At 39.6% G+C, this 17,300-nt stretch overlaps 1 protein-coding gene across 4 annotated transcripts in view; it reads left to right on the top strand.

Annotated features, from left to right (window-relative positions):
* The window catches only part of clec16a (C-type lectin domain containing 16A), a 60,063-nt gene that overhangs the window by 26,702 nt on the left and 16,061 nt on the right, over positions 1-17,300 (top strand). For all 4 annotated transcript variants that reach the window (XM_085403478.1, XM_085403476.1, XM_085403474.1 and 1 more), the window contains 8 exons: positions 291-402; positions 556-656; positions 2,337-2,456; positions 2,804-2,913; positions 6,054-6,098; positions 11,968-12,018; positions 12,574-12,702; positions 13,174-13,294. In XM_085403478.1, the coding sequence (XP_085259604.1) occupies positions 291-402; positions 556-656; positions 2,337-2,456; positions 2,804-2,913; positions 6,054-6,098; positions 11,968-12,018; positions 12,574-12,702; positions 13,174-13,294 (789 nt within the window). The remainder of the gene's footprint in view (positions 1-290; positions 403-555; positions 657-2,336; positions 2,457-2,803; positions 2,914-6,053; positions 6,099-11,967; positions 12,019-12,573; positions 12,703-13,173; positions 13,295-17,300) is intronic.

Genomic DNA, 17,300 nt, shown 5'->3' with positions numbered 1-17,300 from the left:
TTTAAATATTCCTTTGTCTATTGATGTGTTACTATAAATTACTAATTTTAACCTGCTTGCTCTAAATACTGTGAGGAACACATGTGAGGTTTCCTGGCAGCTTTAGTACGTTTTAAGACCTTCACACTTCAGTTGGTCCATACGTTTTAGAGCCTCTTTGTTCCGTGTCTGTAAGTGTGCTAAATTTGTGATGTGAATGATACTCTGTGAGGTAGGTGGTTCTCCAAATATGTGGAGATTTATGTAAGTAAATACTAAGTATGCATCTCGCGGTGTGTGTATCTGTGCAGAGATAGAAATGGTGGTGATGGAGAAGTGTAAGGTGTCAGAGCTGACAGAGCAGAACATCACTGATGAGGAGAAGACAGCTGCAGCTACTCGCACACACACACAGAGGAGCAGGTACATGCACGCACACACACACACAAACACAAACACACGTGAGCGCAGTGCGATGTAAACCTCATCTAAAAGTCTAAAGAATTGAAAATGGGAAAGACAGAATTGTTAACTGAAGCTATGTTCTCTTTGTTGTCTCTTTCTCGCTCCCTGCAGGCCGTTCTTAGACATGGTGTACAGTGCCCTTGACTGCACCAGTGACGACTACCATGCGCTGTTTGTCCTCTGCCTACTTTACGCTGTCTCACACAGCAAAGGTAAGCAAAAGCTCACTGTTAACATAATCTGTCCACTGGCATAAACCTTTTGACATGTAATAATAAGGCTTTTGTCTCTCTATTTAAGTGAATGAATATCAAGTAACAAAGAAAATTATTGACATCTGTTTGCTTCAAGGGCTGTGTGATTGTTCTCTTTAAAATACATGTAGATTCATTTGTTTGTATACAGCAACTGGTAAATGGACTGGTTCTTATATAGTGCTTTTCTACTCTACCTGAGCACTCAGTGTTACACAGCACTGTGCAAAGGTCTTGGAAATAGGTGCAGTAATTTATTAAAACATGTGAAGGCATACAGTACATGAAGCAAAATGTTTCTGTTGTAACCAGCTTGAGAGTCAGTGTCTGGTATGCCCACTGTTATTCTTCATCGCAGCCTGAACTTTCTCAGGCAACTTTCTTCTGATTTCTTTAAGTAGTCTTTAGGAATACTTCTCCGGGTTTCCTGAAGGACATTCAGAGCTCTTCTTTAGATATTGGCTGCCTTTTGTTTGGTTTTTTGCCAAGGTGATCTCACACTGCTTCAGTAATGTTGACGTCTGGGGAGGCCAATCCATGACTGATAGTGATCCACTGTGTGTATTTCTATCCAGATATGCTTCCACTGCAATGGCAGTGTGTTTGGGATCAATGTTAGGCGGAAAAATCTATACTTTTAGTATTGCATGGTGGATCAAAATCCATAAATTTTGACCAGATTTGCAACACCAGCTGGAAAAATGACACCTCAAACTAAAACTGAGTCTCCACACTGTTTTACATGTGGCTGCAAACCTTTGTATCTCTCTCCTGAAGACCTCTGTAGATACTGACAACAATTTGAACCAGAAATTTAAAATTTGCATTCATCACTCCATCAGACCTGTGGCCACTGATTTCCTGTCCGGTTCTTTTGTAATTTAGCATACTTCAGTCTTTTCAGCATTTTTCCTTAAGAATGGCTTCTAGACAAGTCACCTTTCCACTGAGACTATTTCATATAAGGATTCAGTGAACAGTAGAAGGATTTTTTCCTATTTCATAAAACATGCAGTTTCTTCTCTTGTAGAATAGAATTAAATGCCTTTTCACTATACAGATGTCCCCCACTTCTTTAGTTTCTTCACAGTTTTTAAGAACACACTCCACATTTTTGGTAAACAGGTCTTTAGGAATCAGCGTCTTCATGCAAAAATACTCTTTACTGCCTGTCAAACTGTTATCTTTTCATTCAGCTAAATACATGGGATTAAATGATGTGTTTCTGCAACGGGCTGCTAGTAACGAAGTGCCTAAAGATACAATTTAAAATTGGTTCTTTGCTAGTTTGTCTGTTATTTGTGGACACAGCAGTCGTTTATCTCGTGTGTTAGGTCCCTTTTTTATGATTACACCTCAGTTTTGACTTCATAAATAATTTTAGGTTCTAAGTAATGTCTGTGTCATCCTTCAGCTAAAAAAACCTAAATGTGGTGGAGTGGTGTCGCAGCTGTTTAGGAAGTAAAACTCTACGGCTTACAGTGATTTGCCTTCCATCTGTGCTGCTGATGAACCAATTAAACATATTACATACGTTAGATTCCCAGAATAAAGACGAGTCAAGATGACAGCCTTAATGATCGTGGCTCAGAATTGGCATTTTCTTTTACTTTGTTTTTCTGTTTAATTTGTTTGTAGGTATCAACCTTGATCTTCTGGAGCGTCTGCAGTTGCCAGTTCCAGACCAGGAGAGGAGTTCTTACAGCGTGGTCCTCGTAGAAAGACTTATTAGAGTTATGAGCCAAGCTGCACTGCCAGGTAACACATACACACTTCCACATTTGGTGTGGTGTTTCATACCTTTAAAAAAGAAAAAAAAAGTACCTTCTTTTTTTTTTCTTCTTTTGATGTTCATTTTATTTGCATATTGCTAAGCTGAACATATAGTGTATGCACTGGCACACTGAGCAAAAACATTTGTTACGAGAATTTCTAACCCGGCAAATGCAAATGAGGTAGAAACTTTAGCTGTTAAAGCTCACAAACCATGTATAGCCATTTTGCATGATATGATGCATGTGATGAATTTCTTAGATTTTTGACCTAACAGGAAACAATGTGTTATATTTGATACTTATTTATGCATTTCTCTTACTTGTGTGCAGATGGTAAAGTGCGTCTAGCTACCCTCGAGCTGAGCTGCCTTTTGCTAAAGCAGTCTGTGTTGTCTGGGAGCAACTGTATTATCAAAGACGTTCATCTGGCCTGCCTGGAGGTACAGCACACCCAAGCATGCTCCCGTGACATTTCAACAGTCCTGTTAGCAGACTTTATGACTCTCACAAACTGCTTGAGGGAACATGGGACCTCAGCAGGAAGTGAAATGCTGAAAATTGTGTCATCCATAGGAGTGAAACAAGCCCTTTCCATGTAATTGTGTCACTTCTGTAGAATTCACAGCTGCAAGGCTTCTTGGTTAGAGCCACTTAGTGACTGATGATATTTTTACAGACCTCCCATCTGCCCCCTGTTTAAACACTGACATCCATTTTTTCTGCAGCCCACACGGTTTTACATATCTGGGTTTTGTTTTTTTGTGATCATCCTTCAGGGAAGTTATATTTCCTTTTCTGTCACTTCATGGTAATACTGCCTTTGTTTTTTGCTTTTTTGCACGCACATAAAGTTCTAGGAAGAAATTGCACAGCTGTCAATGAGTTCCTTTTCCTTTTACAAAATTCACAATTTTAAACTGAAACCTTATCTTGGTCATTTTAAAAGCTTTTATTTTTTGCAGCGGGTTTGGTGAAACTAACTGTTTTTTTGGTATCGGTTAAACATCACTTGGGGGGTTTCTGCTTGGAGGATTTCCCACCTCTGACACAGTTTAATAGTAATGAAGACACACTTTTTTTGGGGGGGGGGGGGTCCAGGCTGTTTAAGCTTAAATGGTTATGTTGACGGTTGAAGTGCTTGTTATGAGCATTATTAGCCAAACAAGCAGGCTTTGGACTGCTATAAACTCTCAGTTTCCAAGACTGGCTTTCCTGTTCAATTTGTACAAAAGATTATCCTTTATACGGGCATTTTGGGCATCAGCTCACAGGAGGGGCACAGCAACCCTGCCACATGCTGCACATCAAGCCTCCTGTTTGCTTAATTTAGGTCTGACGGCTAATATCACACAGATGGTGATCTGACCATGGCTATAATTCATCCTACCCTAATTCAGGGTCTAAGGGGAGCTGGAGCCTATCCCTGGACAAGTCCCCAGTCTGTTGCAGGGCTAACACATAGAGAGAGACATCCATTCACATTCACACCTACAGTCTATTTAGGATTATTAATAGGGATGGGTATCGTTTAGGTTTTATCCGATACCGGTGCCAAATCGGTACTTTTGAAACGGTGCCGGTGCTCAAACGGTGCTCAAACCGGTGCTTAAAGAATGGAGAACACAAAATTGGTCCAAAAACCTCTCATGTTCAGCTGTTTTTTGTAAAAAGATAACAATGTTAGCCTTTTCTGCAGCTGTGGGGCATATATGGTATCACTCTTGGCTGGAAGCAGTGCTTAAACAATGGAAAAAACACAAACTTTATCCAAAAACCTCTCATGTTTAACTGTTTCCCTCTTTTTCTTTGGTCATTTTAGCCTTTTTGGCCAGGGTGATGGGAGTATCTGCCATCAAACAAGAAGACAGCCGCATGTAGCTATGATGATGTTTGCTAGTTCACGTTACATGCATTAATGTAATAACGTGGTTAGCCTACTCAACGTAAATTACACACGAACAACATTAAGCTACTCACGCAGAGAAGAACGGCTGCTGCTGTATCATCATCCGTCATCATTTCTGCTACACTGGCAGGGCTAGGGGCCAGGACTCTAATCTTTGGGTTTTTGGGGATGTTGCTAACTCCGGGTCTGATAACAGGCAACCCACCCGCAGTAGATGCGCTCGGTGTGAGGTCTCGCAGCAAGCTATCAAATACAGCGCATTTCTTGGCTTTTAAAAAAAAAAGCTATGCGTCGCCAGGTGTTTCATCGGATTCGAGGTGTTACCTCCTTTGACAGTATCACAGTATCAGCTTAAAGCACTTGTTGCAGGCTGCTGAGTTTGCATCTTTTGCTGTGAAGTACAGCCAGACTTTTGACCGCTTCGCCTTGGGCATTTTTAATCTGTAGCTCTGCTCTAACTGAACGTACGTACCTGGACCCGCCTACTATCCTCGGAAACGTAAAATGATTGGCTAGAAGTGTATCACAGCTCAGGAAAAAAAAGCACCGAAATAAAGCACCGAAATGTGCGCTGCTTTTCGGTCTGGTTACTACCGTTTATGTCAGAACCGGTACCCATCCCTAATTATTAATTTACCAAACCCTATGCTTGTCTTTAGACTTTGAGAGGAATCCAGAGAGGACTCTTGCAGGAGAGAAACCACACAGAAAGACTTCAGATTAGATTCAAACTTAGGACCTTTTTGCTGTGAGCTGGCAGTGCTAACTGCTGCACCGCCATATGGCTCATATAATCTAAAACTTACATTTTAAACTCATTGGAAGAGCTTATAATCATCCATAATCAACCATTTTACTAACTTTCAGATCATTACTTTCATCACAGCAGCATTTAAAACGCACACAGGCAGTGACGTTACAGTTGCATTACACTTACAGGTTCCTGTGAATGTAATTCACTAGTGGGTTTTTATTAAGTATTGTTGACATGTCTGTCTTTCTCAGGAACAGCAGTCAGTAACACAGTTTTTGCCTTTACAAGTAAAGTAAGTTGCTGGATAAGTGGTGCTCACTGAGGCGATATCTTATCAATGCCCATAGAACAACTTATCTGGAAAATTCCATTGCATATTTGACATTTTGTTATACTGTGTTATTTTCCAGTAATGGCAATGGCAGAATTACTTAGAGGAATTGAGCCATGTTATGGGAAATACACTTATTGGCTTTGAAAGATTTGATATGAGGTCTTTCTGTTACCATCTAGCTGAGAGACAATAAATAGTTAGATGAAGAGGGGGGAAAAGAAAAAAAAGATTTGCAATTTGTTTTTTAGTGTTTTTGTGCAGATGAAACCACAGATATCTGACACAGATACGGACTTGAGCTTCTAGTAGAGGAAAAACTGCTTTCGGTTGAAGCACAAAATATAATGCAAAACCTTTACAGTTTTATCTCACCCTGTATCCTCCACTATTATCTGTACTGTGCTTTTTGCATGCTACATGTTTATTTGTGAGTCTTTGTATGTGTGTGTGTGTGTGTGTGTGTGTGTGTGTGTGTGTGTGTGTGTGTGTGTGTGTGTGTGTGTGTGTGTGTGTGTGTGTGTGTGTGTGTGTGTGTGTGTGTGTGATACCCGAATGACTGTTCAGACTGTCATGTTTGTGCTTGCAGGGTGCCAGAGAAGAGAGTCTGCATTTACTGCGACAGTTCTACAAGGCGAGTACATAATAACACAGATTCACTCATTCATATGCTAACCTACAAAAATAAGAGCCTTGCTTTTATGTCTCACCTGCCCCCACATTGAATTGTATATCAGCATGAAAAAAGTGTAAAGAACTTGCACAGCGATTAACATTGACATTAGCGTTAAACATTTAAGTGTTTAATGTTGCAAAGAGAGATTTTTGGCACTTGTACAATGTAAAGTTTGTTGTTCTACCAGACAGACAGGGATAATTTACAAGGACTCTAAATAGGAAGTTAAAAAAAAAAGTCTGGTTTTAAATCAAGTCCTTCTTGAATAGTCTCTGAACTGAAGTTCAATCAGCACCTGCCGGTAAATTCTGGTTTGTCTGACAATGAAACTTTACAAATGAAAGTAAAACCTTCTGGAGATAAGACTTTATTGTAGGTGCATGAGACACTGACAATAACTGGAGCCATTTCTCTGAAGGTACTGTATAGGAGACAAAACTGAAAGTGTTTTCCATACCCTATATGTCATAGTTGCATGCTTAAATAGCCGGTAGCTGGCTTTCTGTTTCATTTTGATAATTTGAATATCAGTTTTGGCATCAGTCATGATTCTGTTATTTGCGACATTTGGGAAAATGTTGAAGAGAAGTGACTGAAAATAATACCAAAAAATGTTTAAATCTGGTGACTAAACAAAGGAAAACTACTCAGAAATGTTTAATGCTGGTTTTTTTGTTCATTTGGAGGTTTTGCCTTCAGAGAAAATTTTTTTATTGGTGCAGTTAAAAGCTCAGAGTGGAAATTTTTATGGTTCTGTGAGTTTGAACAGGGTTTTCTGATGAACCACAAAAAAACAAACCAAAAGAAAAACAATAGTTAAATATTCAGAAACTTTAACATATCCAGTGGACATGGACAAATTTGAAGAGATTAATTTATTTGGACAAGAGGATATTTGATCATCTTTAAAACAGTGCTATATAAAATTTAGTGTATTTAAGCAAAAACTAACAGGGGAAGCCTTTTGTTCAAAGAGCAAAAACATCAGCAGTGCTATAATATTCTTCTGGAGGAAAAATGAGCACACCATTGGCCTTAGAAACTGGAAACTCAGCCCACTTTATTAATGACATAGTCTTTCATTTGAAATGTGATTTAGGTTTTCTCTCATATGGCCTTCCTGTTTGTACCCCCCCCCCCCAGCTTTTCAGTGAGATTCTGATTTTGTGTGTTTACTGCATTGTAAAAAAGAGGAATAAATCATTTTTGTGACTGGTTGCTAGCAACAAAGCTCCTAAAGATACATATTAAAATTGGTTCTTCATGTGGACACAACACTGGGGCATAGCTTGAGTTAGCAGTGGTGTGTCTAGAAAATTTTTGTTGGGGGGTTTCACACGAGACAGATACACGAGACAGATACAAACTTTATAAGATTTATATATATCTTTTCCATATGTACACTGTCTTGTTGGTATATGTATGATTTCTATACATTTTACGTCAGATAAAAACTTTGGTTGTAAGATTTAGATAATTATTTAATAAAAGCTAGATATTTTAAATGAGAATAAGAAAGAAAAGTATTTCTTTGTGCCCCACCTTTCCCTGTTAATGCCCTACCTGCCCCCCTGGCAAAACTTTGCTAGACCCGCCCCTGCACAGTTACCAGCTGTCAGCTACCTAGAAAAGGATTCTGGTGTTATTTGTCTCTCAGAAACAGTTCATAACTTCCCTTCAACTCATTCATGTCACCTAAAAGGTAAACCTGTTTCTCCATCACCTGTTCAGCTCTGATGATTCAGTGAGAACATCTCCTGGTATCATCTTCATGTTTCCCTCTCACCACATATCCAAACCGACATCAAGACTAGCAGCTTTACAGCTGTGGCTCCAGCAAACATCAGCTGATACTAGAAAGTAATATTAAATAAATTCTAACAACAGCTGATCAAGCTTAAACGTGCTGCTGTTGTTTAGCGCGACATCTGCTGGTTTCCTCTTTCTGTCGCAAAGTGGGTGATAAACAAACAAGAGAGAAAAGCGATCAGCCGATCATTGATCAGTTTCATGATTGAAGTAGCAACAGGAGAGGCAGGGGGAGAGAATGAGAGAAGAGGCAGCTGTGCAGCGTAACGACAGAATAACTCCAGCTTTGTGTCTTTTTTTCATTATAGCGAAAGTCCGGGACAAACTGCGTCAACCAAATCTGCAGCTCCATACAGCAATGTTACGACTTAGATTATATCTTATAACTCATAACTCTTATGTTAGCTCCCCTCAGTAGCATACTGTCTGAAATATTCGACGGCTGCAATAATTCTTTAAGTGTTATTTTTTTCCTTGGTATTCTAATTTCACCGAAGTTTACTAAACTCAACAAACTTAATATTACTTACCGGGACATTTATTCTGTCCTCATTTTCTTTCACCGAAAAATTGTTTCCTGCAGTGCCGTCTTTCGTGCTTCGCTCTCCTACCTTTGCTAACATGATGCACATAGCGCAGAAGCCGATGCTGCATTCACTTACACTCGGATATCTGAGCTTCACCGTGAAAACATAATCGGACATTTGATATTTGATTGAATTTTATTGTTTTGCCTTTGGGGTGGCACCTGGGGTGGCCAGTCTGGTTGGGGGGGTGGCCTGTGACCCCCCAGGCCACCCCGCTGGACACGCCACTGTGAGTTAGGTGTTTTATTTATTCTTGAATGATTCATTGGTCCGTGTTAAGTGGTTAATCAAAAAAAGATTCTGAAAATGAGCAGATACTGGCTTTGAAAGACCTTTTAGAAAGTCTGCAGTGCTCCAGGCACATAATATGAGTAAATAAAAACTGACCAGAAAACTGCGCTTGGACACAAAAAGTAAAGAACTAACAGTCAGCTCAAGAGTTTTCCACACTTTCATATGCAATCATAGACACTTGGTAAAAATAGCTGAAGCAATAAAATCAGTTAAGCTGGCAGTATACTGATAATCTATTATCAATATTCCACGGATCACACTACGGTTTTGACTTGAAAATCAATTTTCGGTCCGTTTAAGTCATGTCTGTATCATCCTTCAGCTAAAAAAGTAACAGAAAATAACACATTTGAGTGTTTTGCTTTCTGCCTGTGCTGCTAATTAACCAAGTTAATGCTAAGTATGTTAAAAGACAATACCTTCAACCTGCACAGGTCTTTGTGTTTTTACCCTTCAGCTGTTAAAGACTGGTAGGCTATTGTTGTCACCCCGCTGGATGGGCCGACGTGGACACCCACTTTTGTGAATGTGATAAATCAAGAATGAGACGACTGATTTTGAAATTGATACCATAGGTGCATCTACTTAAAATCTCAGACAAGTTCGAATCTCAGTGTCCTCAACCTTAAGGTCAAAGTCAGAGGTCAAGTCTTCTGACAATCTTGAAATGCAGTAACTCCAGAAGGATTTTCACATTTATACTATACATGTGTCTACTAAGAGACTGATTGGTAGCACTGGCATCTGCCAGTATTTTTATTTTTTGTGGCAAGCACATGAAGTTTAATTTAATACAATTACTAATTTATATTATATAATATCACATCATATTATATAATACCGTATTTTCCGGACTACAAAGCGCACCTGAATATTAGCCGCACAAGCTAAAATCAGGGGAAAATCCTGTTTTGTACATACATTAGCCGCACCTGACTAAAGGCCGCAGGTGTTTCAATGTTGACTTATCATATATAAGAGAATATGCACAAAGGGAATTGTCAGGAAAGAGATGGCTGTTTGGAGACACACCCCTTTTATTAATATTTTGAAAAACAAGTTATGGGTACATATTTGCATAACTTTTTAGGTATATGTACAAGTAGCGGTAATTACAAGTACAAAACATGTACTGTGCTTCATAAACGAGTAACAAATGTAGTACATAACAATAACCTACAGCACACCAGAAAAATAGATTCAGACAACCTTTTAGGCTCAGGTGCAGTGACACGGCTTTAACAAGAAGAAAAGTCACCACCATCTTCCTGCGCACTAAAACCACCAAAGTCCTCTTCTCCAGTGTCGGAAACGAACAGGCTCAGGATGGCTTCGTCATCCACTCTCAGCTTCTTTCCTTCGTTGTCACTTTCAAAACAAAAGAAATCCTCGTTGTCAGTGTCAGAGTCGAACACCCTCAGAAGGGCCGTGGCGGTGTCCTCCTCTCCATCATGCAACAGTCCAGCCCTTCGAAATCCGTTGGTGATCGTGGATGTTTTCACACTTTTCCACGCTGTCAGAATCCACCGGTGGAGTTGAGCATAACTTGCTTTTCGCAAGTTTATCGCCGCTCGTCATCCACGACTCCCGCTGAACGCATAGCGCTACTTTGAAGTTTGTTTTTCGCGCTACTTGTACGGCACTATGTTGCCTGGCGGATGGACACGTGACCAACATACCACTCTTGAACCCCGATACTGTGTGTCTGATCACATGCCCTTCCGCCAGGCAACGTAGTGCCGTACAACAGCGGAACAAACAAAACAAATCGTCTTACGATATGACAAAAATCATGGACAATCCTTAGAAAAGCCGCACCTGACTAAAAGCCGCAGGGTTCAAAGCTTGTGCAAAAAGTAGCGGCTTATAGCCCGACAATTACGGTACTTTTATATAATTTAATATAATTGCCATTTAGATCTGACCTTTACTTGATTTCTTTTTGAGAAATTCATCGGTTGTTTGGCTAATGTGTTTTGGATCATTATTCAGCTGAAAGGTCTGCTTCTGTTTGAACATCACTTTCAGATCAATGATCGTAAATCTTAGAGCTTTCTGTATCGATCTAGAAGGTCGGTAGTTGATCTTTCGGCTCCTTCAGTCTGCAGGTCAAAGTGTCTTTGGGCAAGATACTGAACCCAGAGTTGCCCCTGATGTATCCACTGGAGTGTGACTGTGTGAATGTTAGGTTAAAAACACTTGGGCATAGGACAAAAGCCCTGTCTATCCGTGTCTCTGTTTATAGTACATTATGCCAAAAGACCCGCCTTTCAGTTGTTTGACAAATTGTTCTTTTTGGACAGGAAACAGCTTGCTTTCTACAAAGTGAGGTTTTTTTTTTTAGTACATATTAATTTCAGTTTTTAAAATCTCAATTTATTTTGATTATATCACCATTAATATACACTGTTTGAAAGAGAATCAGGTGGTGGTGTGTTTGAACACATCGGAAAAGTCACCAGTTCTTTTCTACGTCTGCCAATTCTGAATGTACTTTATACTGAAGAAGAACACCTTGTTCTTATTAAACTGTCATAGACAAACTGTTCGCATAGGCAGGTAATGCAAATGTGTCAAAAGGTAAAGGTGTCAAAAAGAAACCGAAACCATATCAAGTGTCTCAAAAAAGATCCTCGTGAACTCTGTAGACCGTAAACATGTGTCTGTGTCTTGTTTCTTTCTGGCCTGGATATTCTGTTTAATATTACACCTTAATTTTTTTGATGGGAATTGACAGATGAGATGGACTTGTGCCCTGTGCTCCTAATAGCATGTTTATTATGACAGGGCATGCATAAGCTTGTTATATTAGCTTGGGAACAGTACTTTCTGTTTCTTGTGTGCAACAGTAGAAGAATGTCATTACACTGGGAAGTTTACCGTGGACCCAAATAAACCAAGCACAGGATTATATATAAAAGTGTTACTTAACATGTATCTACGGGAAAATGTGCACTTGCATATGCTGTTTTTTTTTTTTTTTTTCACACTCTGCATGCACAGACTTGCACCCACAAAAAAAAAATCCCCAGAAAGCCTTTCACCCAAAATGGTTTTCTTTAATACTGATTGTATTTATTTTCTGCCCCCGTTTTCTCTTGTTTTTAAACGTCTTTTCAATGTCACTGTCAACACAGGGCGAAGAAATCTTTCTGGACATGTTTGAGGACGAATACAGGAGCATGACGGTGGGTTAGCCTTCGTTTAATATTTGCTTTCCTCCCCTGTTACGTTTCGGTGTGTCAGTGTTTTGTTTTTGCATGACTTATGTATTTCCTGCTTTACTTTGAAAGTCTGTGTTATCTTAGTGTGTTCAGTTTACATTTTCCCTGTCTCGTCAGTTCTAATTTGCCCCAGCTGTGTTTCCCTCCTGTGGTCCATTTCCTGATTGCTCCCTCTATGTATTTAAACCCTGTGTTTCAGTGTGTCATGGTCGCGATCTCCCCCGTGTTGTAAATAGTTTGGTGTTTTGTTGTAAATAAATAGTCTGTTGTAAATAGTTGTGAATGGGGTTTGTTAATACTTTCGTCATGGGATATTTTCGTTTTGGGATTTTGGTGGAGAGCCTTCGTGGTTTTATGTTCCTTATCTTTGTTTTTCTACGTTGCACCCCGGTTGCCTAGGCCGGGGTGTAACATACCTCCCTGTTCAAAATGAAACATCAGCCCGACTCTGCAAGCACATTTCTCTTTCTGCTGTTAGGTCTGGGTGTTCTCATACACAATGTCGTCTCTATGTTGCAGAGTAAGCCACTGAATGTGGAGTATCTAATGATGGATGCCTCAATACTGCTGCCACCCACTGGCACTCCTCTGACCGGTATTGACTTTGTAAAGAGACTTCCTTGTGGAGACGTGGAGAAGACACGCAGGGTGCGTCCGCCCACACACACAAGCTCAGTGACGGTGTCCTGGATAAATCTATTGTTGTAGCTCATGCTGGCTGTTCTTGGTACACTTCCAGAAATCTCAGTCCTCCCAAATGAGAAGCAGACAGGCAAAAGAAAATCCACTCACACACCCAAGTTCAGTGGACATACACAGACAATCAGGACTTGTAGTTGAGTTGTTCTTGAAGGGTTGTGGCACATCGAAGCAAACCAGTGAAATAATTTTCACTTAGAAGAATTTTAAAATAGGTTTGGAGGTTTTTTTGTGATCAAAGGTTTGCGTCCGTCATCTAAAAAAACTCTTATTAGGATTTTTAGAGGAGCACTGTTAGGTGTTTATTCTTAACCTTTGTTTAAAACTGCCAGTTTTAGACAGAAGGTTTATTGTAGCATGCAATTTCTCTGTATGTGTTTGTGCCTGTTTGTTTATGAGTGGGCTTTCTCATCTCTTCAGGCGATTCGGGTTTTCTTCATGTTGCGGTCCTTATCACTTCAGCTTCAAGGAGAACCCGAGACACAGCTCCCTCTGACCAGACCTGAAGATCTGATCAAGACAGACGATGTCTTAGACCTCAGTAAGACGCACACAGAGACACAAAGGCATACTCAATGTACACTGTGTAATACCAGACCACAAGCTACAGCTGCTGTGCAGATTTATTTCCATGCTTACAACAGGATAAAAGAATAACGACACGAGATTGTCACATTTCTTTTCTCACCCTCTTTCTCTCAGTCACGCTCTTCACCCAGTAGGTAACAGCACAGATGCAACACACTACTGTGGGTAAATGCACATACAAGCACTCGTACCCACAGCAACACAGCGATGAGCTTGAGGAACAATCACAAACACCTGTGCACAGAGGTTTATTTTACACAGAGATAACCTGAACCGTCTTCTCATATTGTGCACAGGTGTGTAGTTGTTACATGCAGACGTAATAGAAACTTACACGTGGTTAACTCTGCTCTGCTGTTGAGGATCGCAAGTATAACTGCAGAGTAATGCGAGCGAGAGTGATGACAGTGTCTCACACGGCAAATGTTCAAACTGTGCAAATCCATACTTGAACATTTCTTGTGTACGTGTTTCTGTATGCATCTGTGGCTCCTTTTTTTTTTTTTTGCACGGTTTTCCGAGTACAGGTGTCAACCTCATAGCAAACCACTTCTCGATGCAAGTCCGCTTTCTACCAACAACAACATAAGTGTGTGTGCGTGTGCACATGCAGCAGCATTAAAAACATTGCATTTCAAGAAATGGAGTAGTGCAGAATCGATATTCTTTAGCTGGTACAGGTGTTGTATCTAAACAGAATATGAAAACCAAACATCTGAAAACAGTTTGAGAGAGACTAAGCGCACCTTTAGAGAAGTAACAATCAGCACAGTCACAACAGCTCGCAGTATAAACACGTCATGAAATCTTTATGAAGATCAGAGTTATTCCAAAAGAAATACACAGATTTGCTAAACACTAAATCATCAGCATAGCTTCTTAAGCAGCATGTGCAAAAACCATTAATACTTTTAATGTTAGAAAAGGCCAAATGACACAATGCTGTTTCTGAGCCAGGACAAAGGCAAATCCATTTCTTATCATTAAACCAATATCAGTTGCATGCAGTTGCCATGCCCTTACAAATTAACACATTCCAGTAAAGACGCGAGACTGAAACTCCCTAAACCATACAGAAAGGATAAAATGAGTCAGTAAAAGCAGACTTTACTACAATCATAGCAGCAAAATTATATAAAGGGCAAGCATAACATAATAAATGTATTTAAAAACTTGATATAAAATTGTATTTGCTTGATTTCTTTCCATCATTTTTATATTTTATTCATCAATAAGTAGTTTTTTATTTTTATTTTGTTTATGTAGGCATGTGTATCCCCACCTTAGTTCCCCAAACATGAGCATTTCTGCATATCTGCTCTATTATGCAAATTATGGGGCTTTTATTCAGGTTGTCTATCACAGAGTCGGCTTTACTGCTGTCGTTGATTAAGACAATCAAGATGTCTTATTTTTTGTAATGATAATATTCTGATATTGCACAGGTGTGTATTTGGGGTTTTTTTTTACATTGTGTTTCTTAATCGCCTTAAAAAGATAGTACCAATAAAATCGACTTCTTAGAATTACCACAGAAAGCGAGAGGGCTTAATAAATTCCACCGGGGTTGTTACCTTAGTATTGAGTATTGGTGAGCTGCGGCCTTTATAGTTTTATCACTTCATCTGTTGAGTCAGCTGCACTGTCGGTGCTTGGAAACCATGTTGATGTAAACCTGTGGCCTTATGGATGGAACAAACCAGTGTCTCAGCAATTTGTCTTTTTTTTCTCTTTGTTTTTTTTAACTTGCTTTCAGTCAGTGTCACAGTTGTGCTGCAGTTGGCTTATGTTAAGTGATCTCTTTGTCTTGTGATTGTGTGAACAGGCTATAAGTGAAAGATGTCTCTTCACGCCCGTCTTTTGGGAAGCCGGGCTGATGCCTCAGACACACTCGCGACAAATAGATGGCAATACAGCTATTGAAACCAAATGGCTCCCTTTAGCTTTCAAGTCTAATTCAGTGGTTGAAACCACGAATGTTTTGATGATTCCAAATGCCAGTCAAGAGTCTGTAGCAGATTAAGGTAAAGATAGCCTTTAACAGAGTCTTGATCATATCAGGTTTGACTTGATTTCCAGTAGTTTTATGCCTCTTGATTTTCTGTCATATATCTTACCTCTTGTATGGTTTGAAAGATTTTCCTGTGTTTGCTTTGTCTTTAAAGCAAGGTGGTTGACTCAGAACACAACTTCTCAGAGTAATAATGCAGGGTGGAGGGTTTTTCCTGTATACGGGGGATTTAAACCTGCTACCTTCCACCCACAAAATTCTTTTTCTGACCATTAGGCTGCCTCCGCCTCCATTCACAACATTTTTCTTACTAACTCTTAAATTACACAGCATATATGTATTTTAGTATATGTAGTCTCTGGAGGAATAAATCTGTGGTTGCATAGTCACACACGCAGTGGAAGTGTGACATTTTCATTCATGAACATTGCCCAAAATGTAGGGTGTGTGTTTTTGTGTGGGTTGGATCCTTTATGTTTTCTTAATTAGCCCCCCTAAGGGCTGACAAACTTTATTATATTGAACAATGGATAATGGAGGAAAAAAGCTTCCTGATTGGGCCACATTTTTGGTGAATTTCAAAGCACACCCTGTGTTGCAGAGTGGGAGAGTATATAATTGTGCTTTTTTGTGAGGCCACAAATATTCAGTTGCGTGTGCATGGAGTTGTTTTAACCTTGATAAATGTCTGCGCTCTACTATTGCCTTTAGAGTTCACGTGGGCTGTGTTTATATGGAGCTTAATGTTTATTATCCCTGTAAAGGTCCACACAGTAAAAATCCGTATTATCACCTCAGCCATAAGAAATAAGACCAAACCCTTTGAAAGTTAAAGTGAACAATGTTCAGTTGCATTCACAATTCATTTTTCGTGCTTCTCCGGTTTCCAGAAACCAGCGTCGAGTCTAAACTGGTCCTCCACAGAGGACCTTTTTCAGTACAAACTTTTCAAGTTCGCTGGAGAATAGAGCAGGGCGATATGGCCAAAAATATTTATCACGATATATATTTGAAAATTTGCGATAACGATATAACTGACGATATAATTGATGCGAGACAAAATACAACTCCACAACATTACTAGCGCAAAAGGACAACCTTCCATTTATTTTCACTTAAACAAGAAGCTGGTTTTTATGTACATTAAAGCTTTATAAAAATTTAACAGTGCAAATGCAAATTCCTTGCTGAAAGTTTAACCAAAGGGCATTTCCAGTAGAAATGGGCTGACATATCCTGAGCATAACCATGTATAATATCCACTGAAGTTAAAAAGAGGTGCTTTGCAACATTAAACTGCAGTGTGCAGTAAGTGTTTTTCGGACCATAAGGTGCACGGGATTATAAGGCACATTAAGCGAAACAAAGCAGTCAGATAAATCAAACTTTATTAAACTCTTTCTTTTTGCTTCCTCCACTTCTGTACCATTGATTCATTAATGTTGAATTCTCTGGCAGCTGCCCTATTCCCATGTTGTTGCAGTATATTAATGACTAACCTCGTATTGTGGATGGATTATCTCAGTTGTTCTCCTGACTGAAGTTTGGTCCGTTTACAGCATCCTGCCATGCGATTGCATTTGTCTCTAACCATGAGGAACCTTCACGTTAACTTTTATAAGTGGAAAAGTGTTAGTGTTCGTCCTCCAGCTTCACCGTTTATGTTGTGCTAACATAGCTGTGTCGCTAGCGATCACGTAGCACATCATTATATACCAGCTAGCCGAACTTCAGTAACCCTACAAACGTCACTGCTGTTTAGTTTCCTGTCTTCATTTATGTTGGAAGTGATAGCAGAGCTGTACGTTTGATTTTTTTCAGAAATCTCTCAGTCAGAACATGCAATATCATGCTTAGGTAACTAGCGAAACTAGCGAGCTAACTTCCGCTAGCTTCCTGCTAACTTCTAACTCCGTTAAATGTAATACATTTTGTTTTCATGGATGCC

Source organism: Rhamphochromis longiceps, linkage group LG4, assembly GCF_057381845.1.
Source record: "Rhamphochromis longiceps isolate RC_006_pf linkage group LG4, R_longiceps_female_GT1.1, whole genome shotgun sequence".
Taxonomy (NCBI): Eukaryota; Metazoa; Chordata; class Actinopteri; order Cichliformes; family Cichlidae; genus Rhamphochromis; species Rhamphochromis longiceps.
This window is presented reverse-complemented; position numbering and strand designations above follow the sequence as displayed.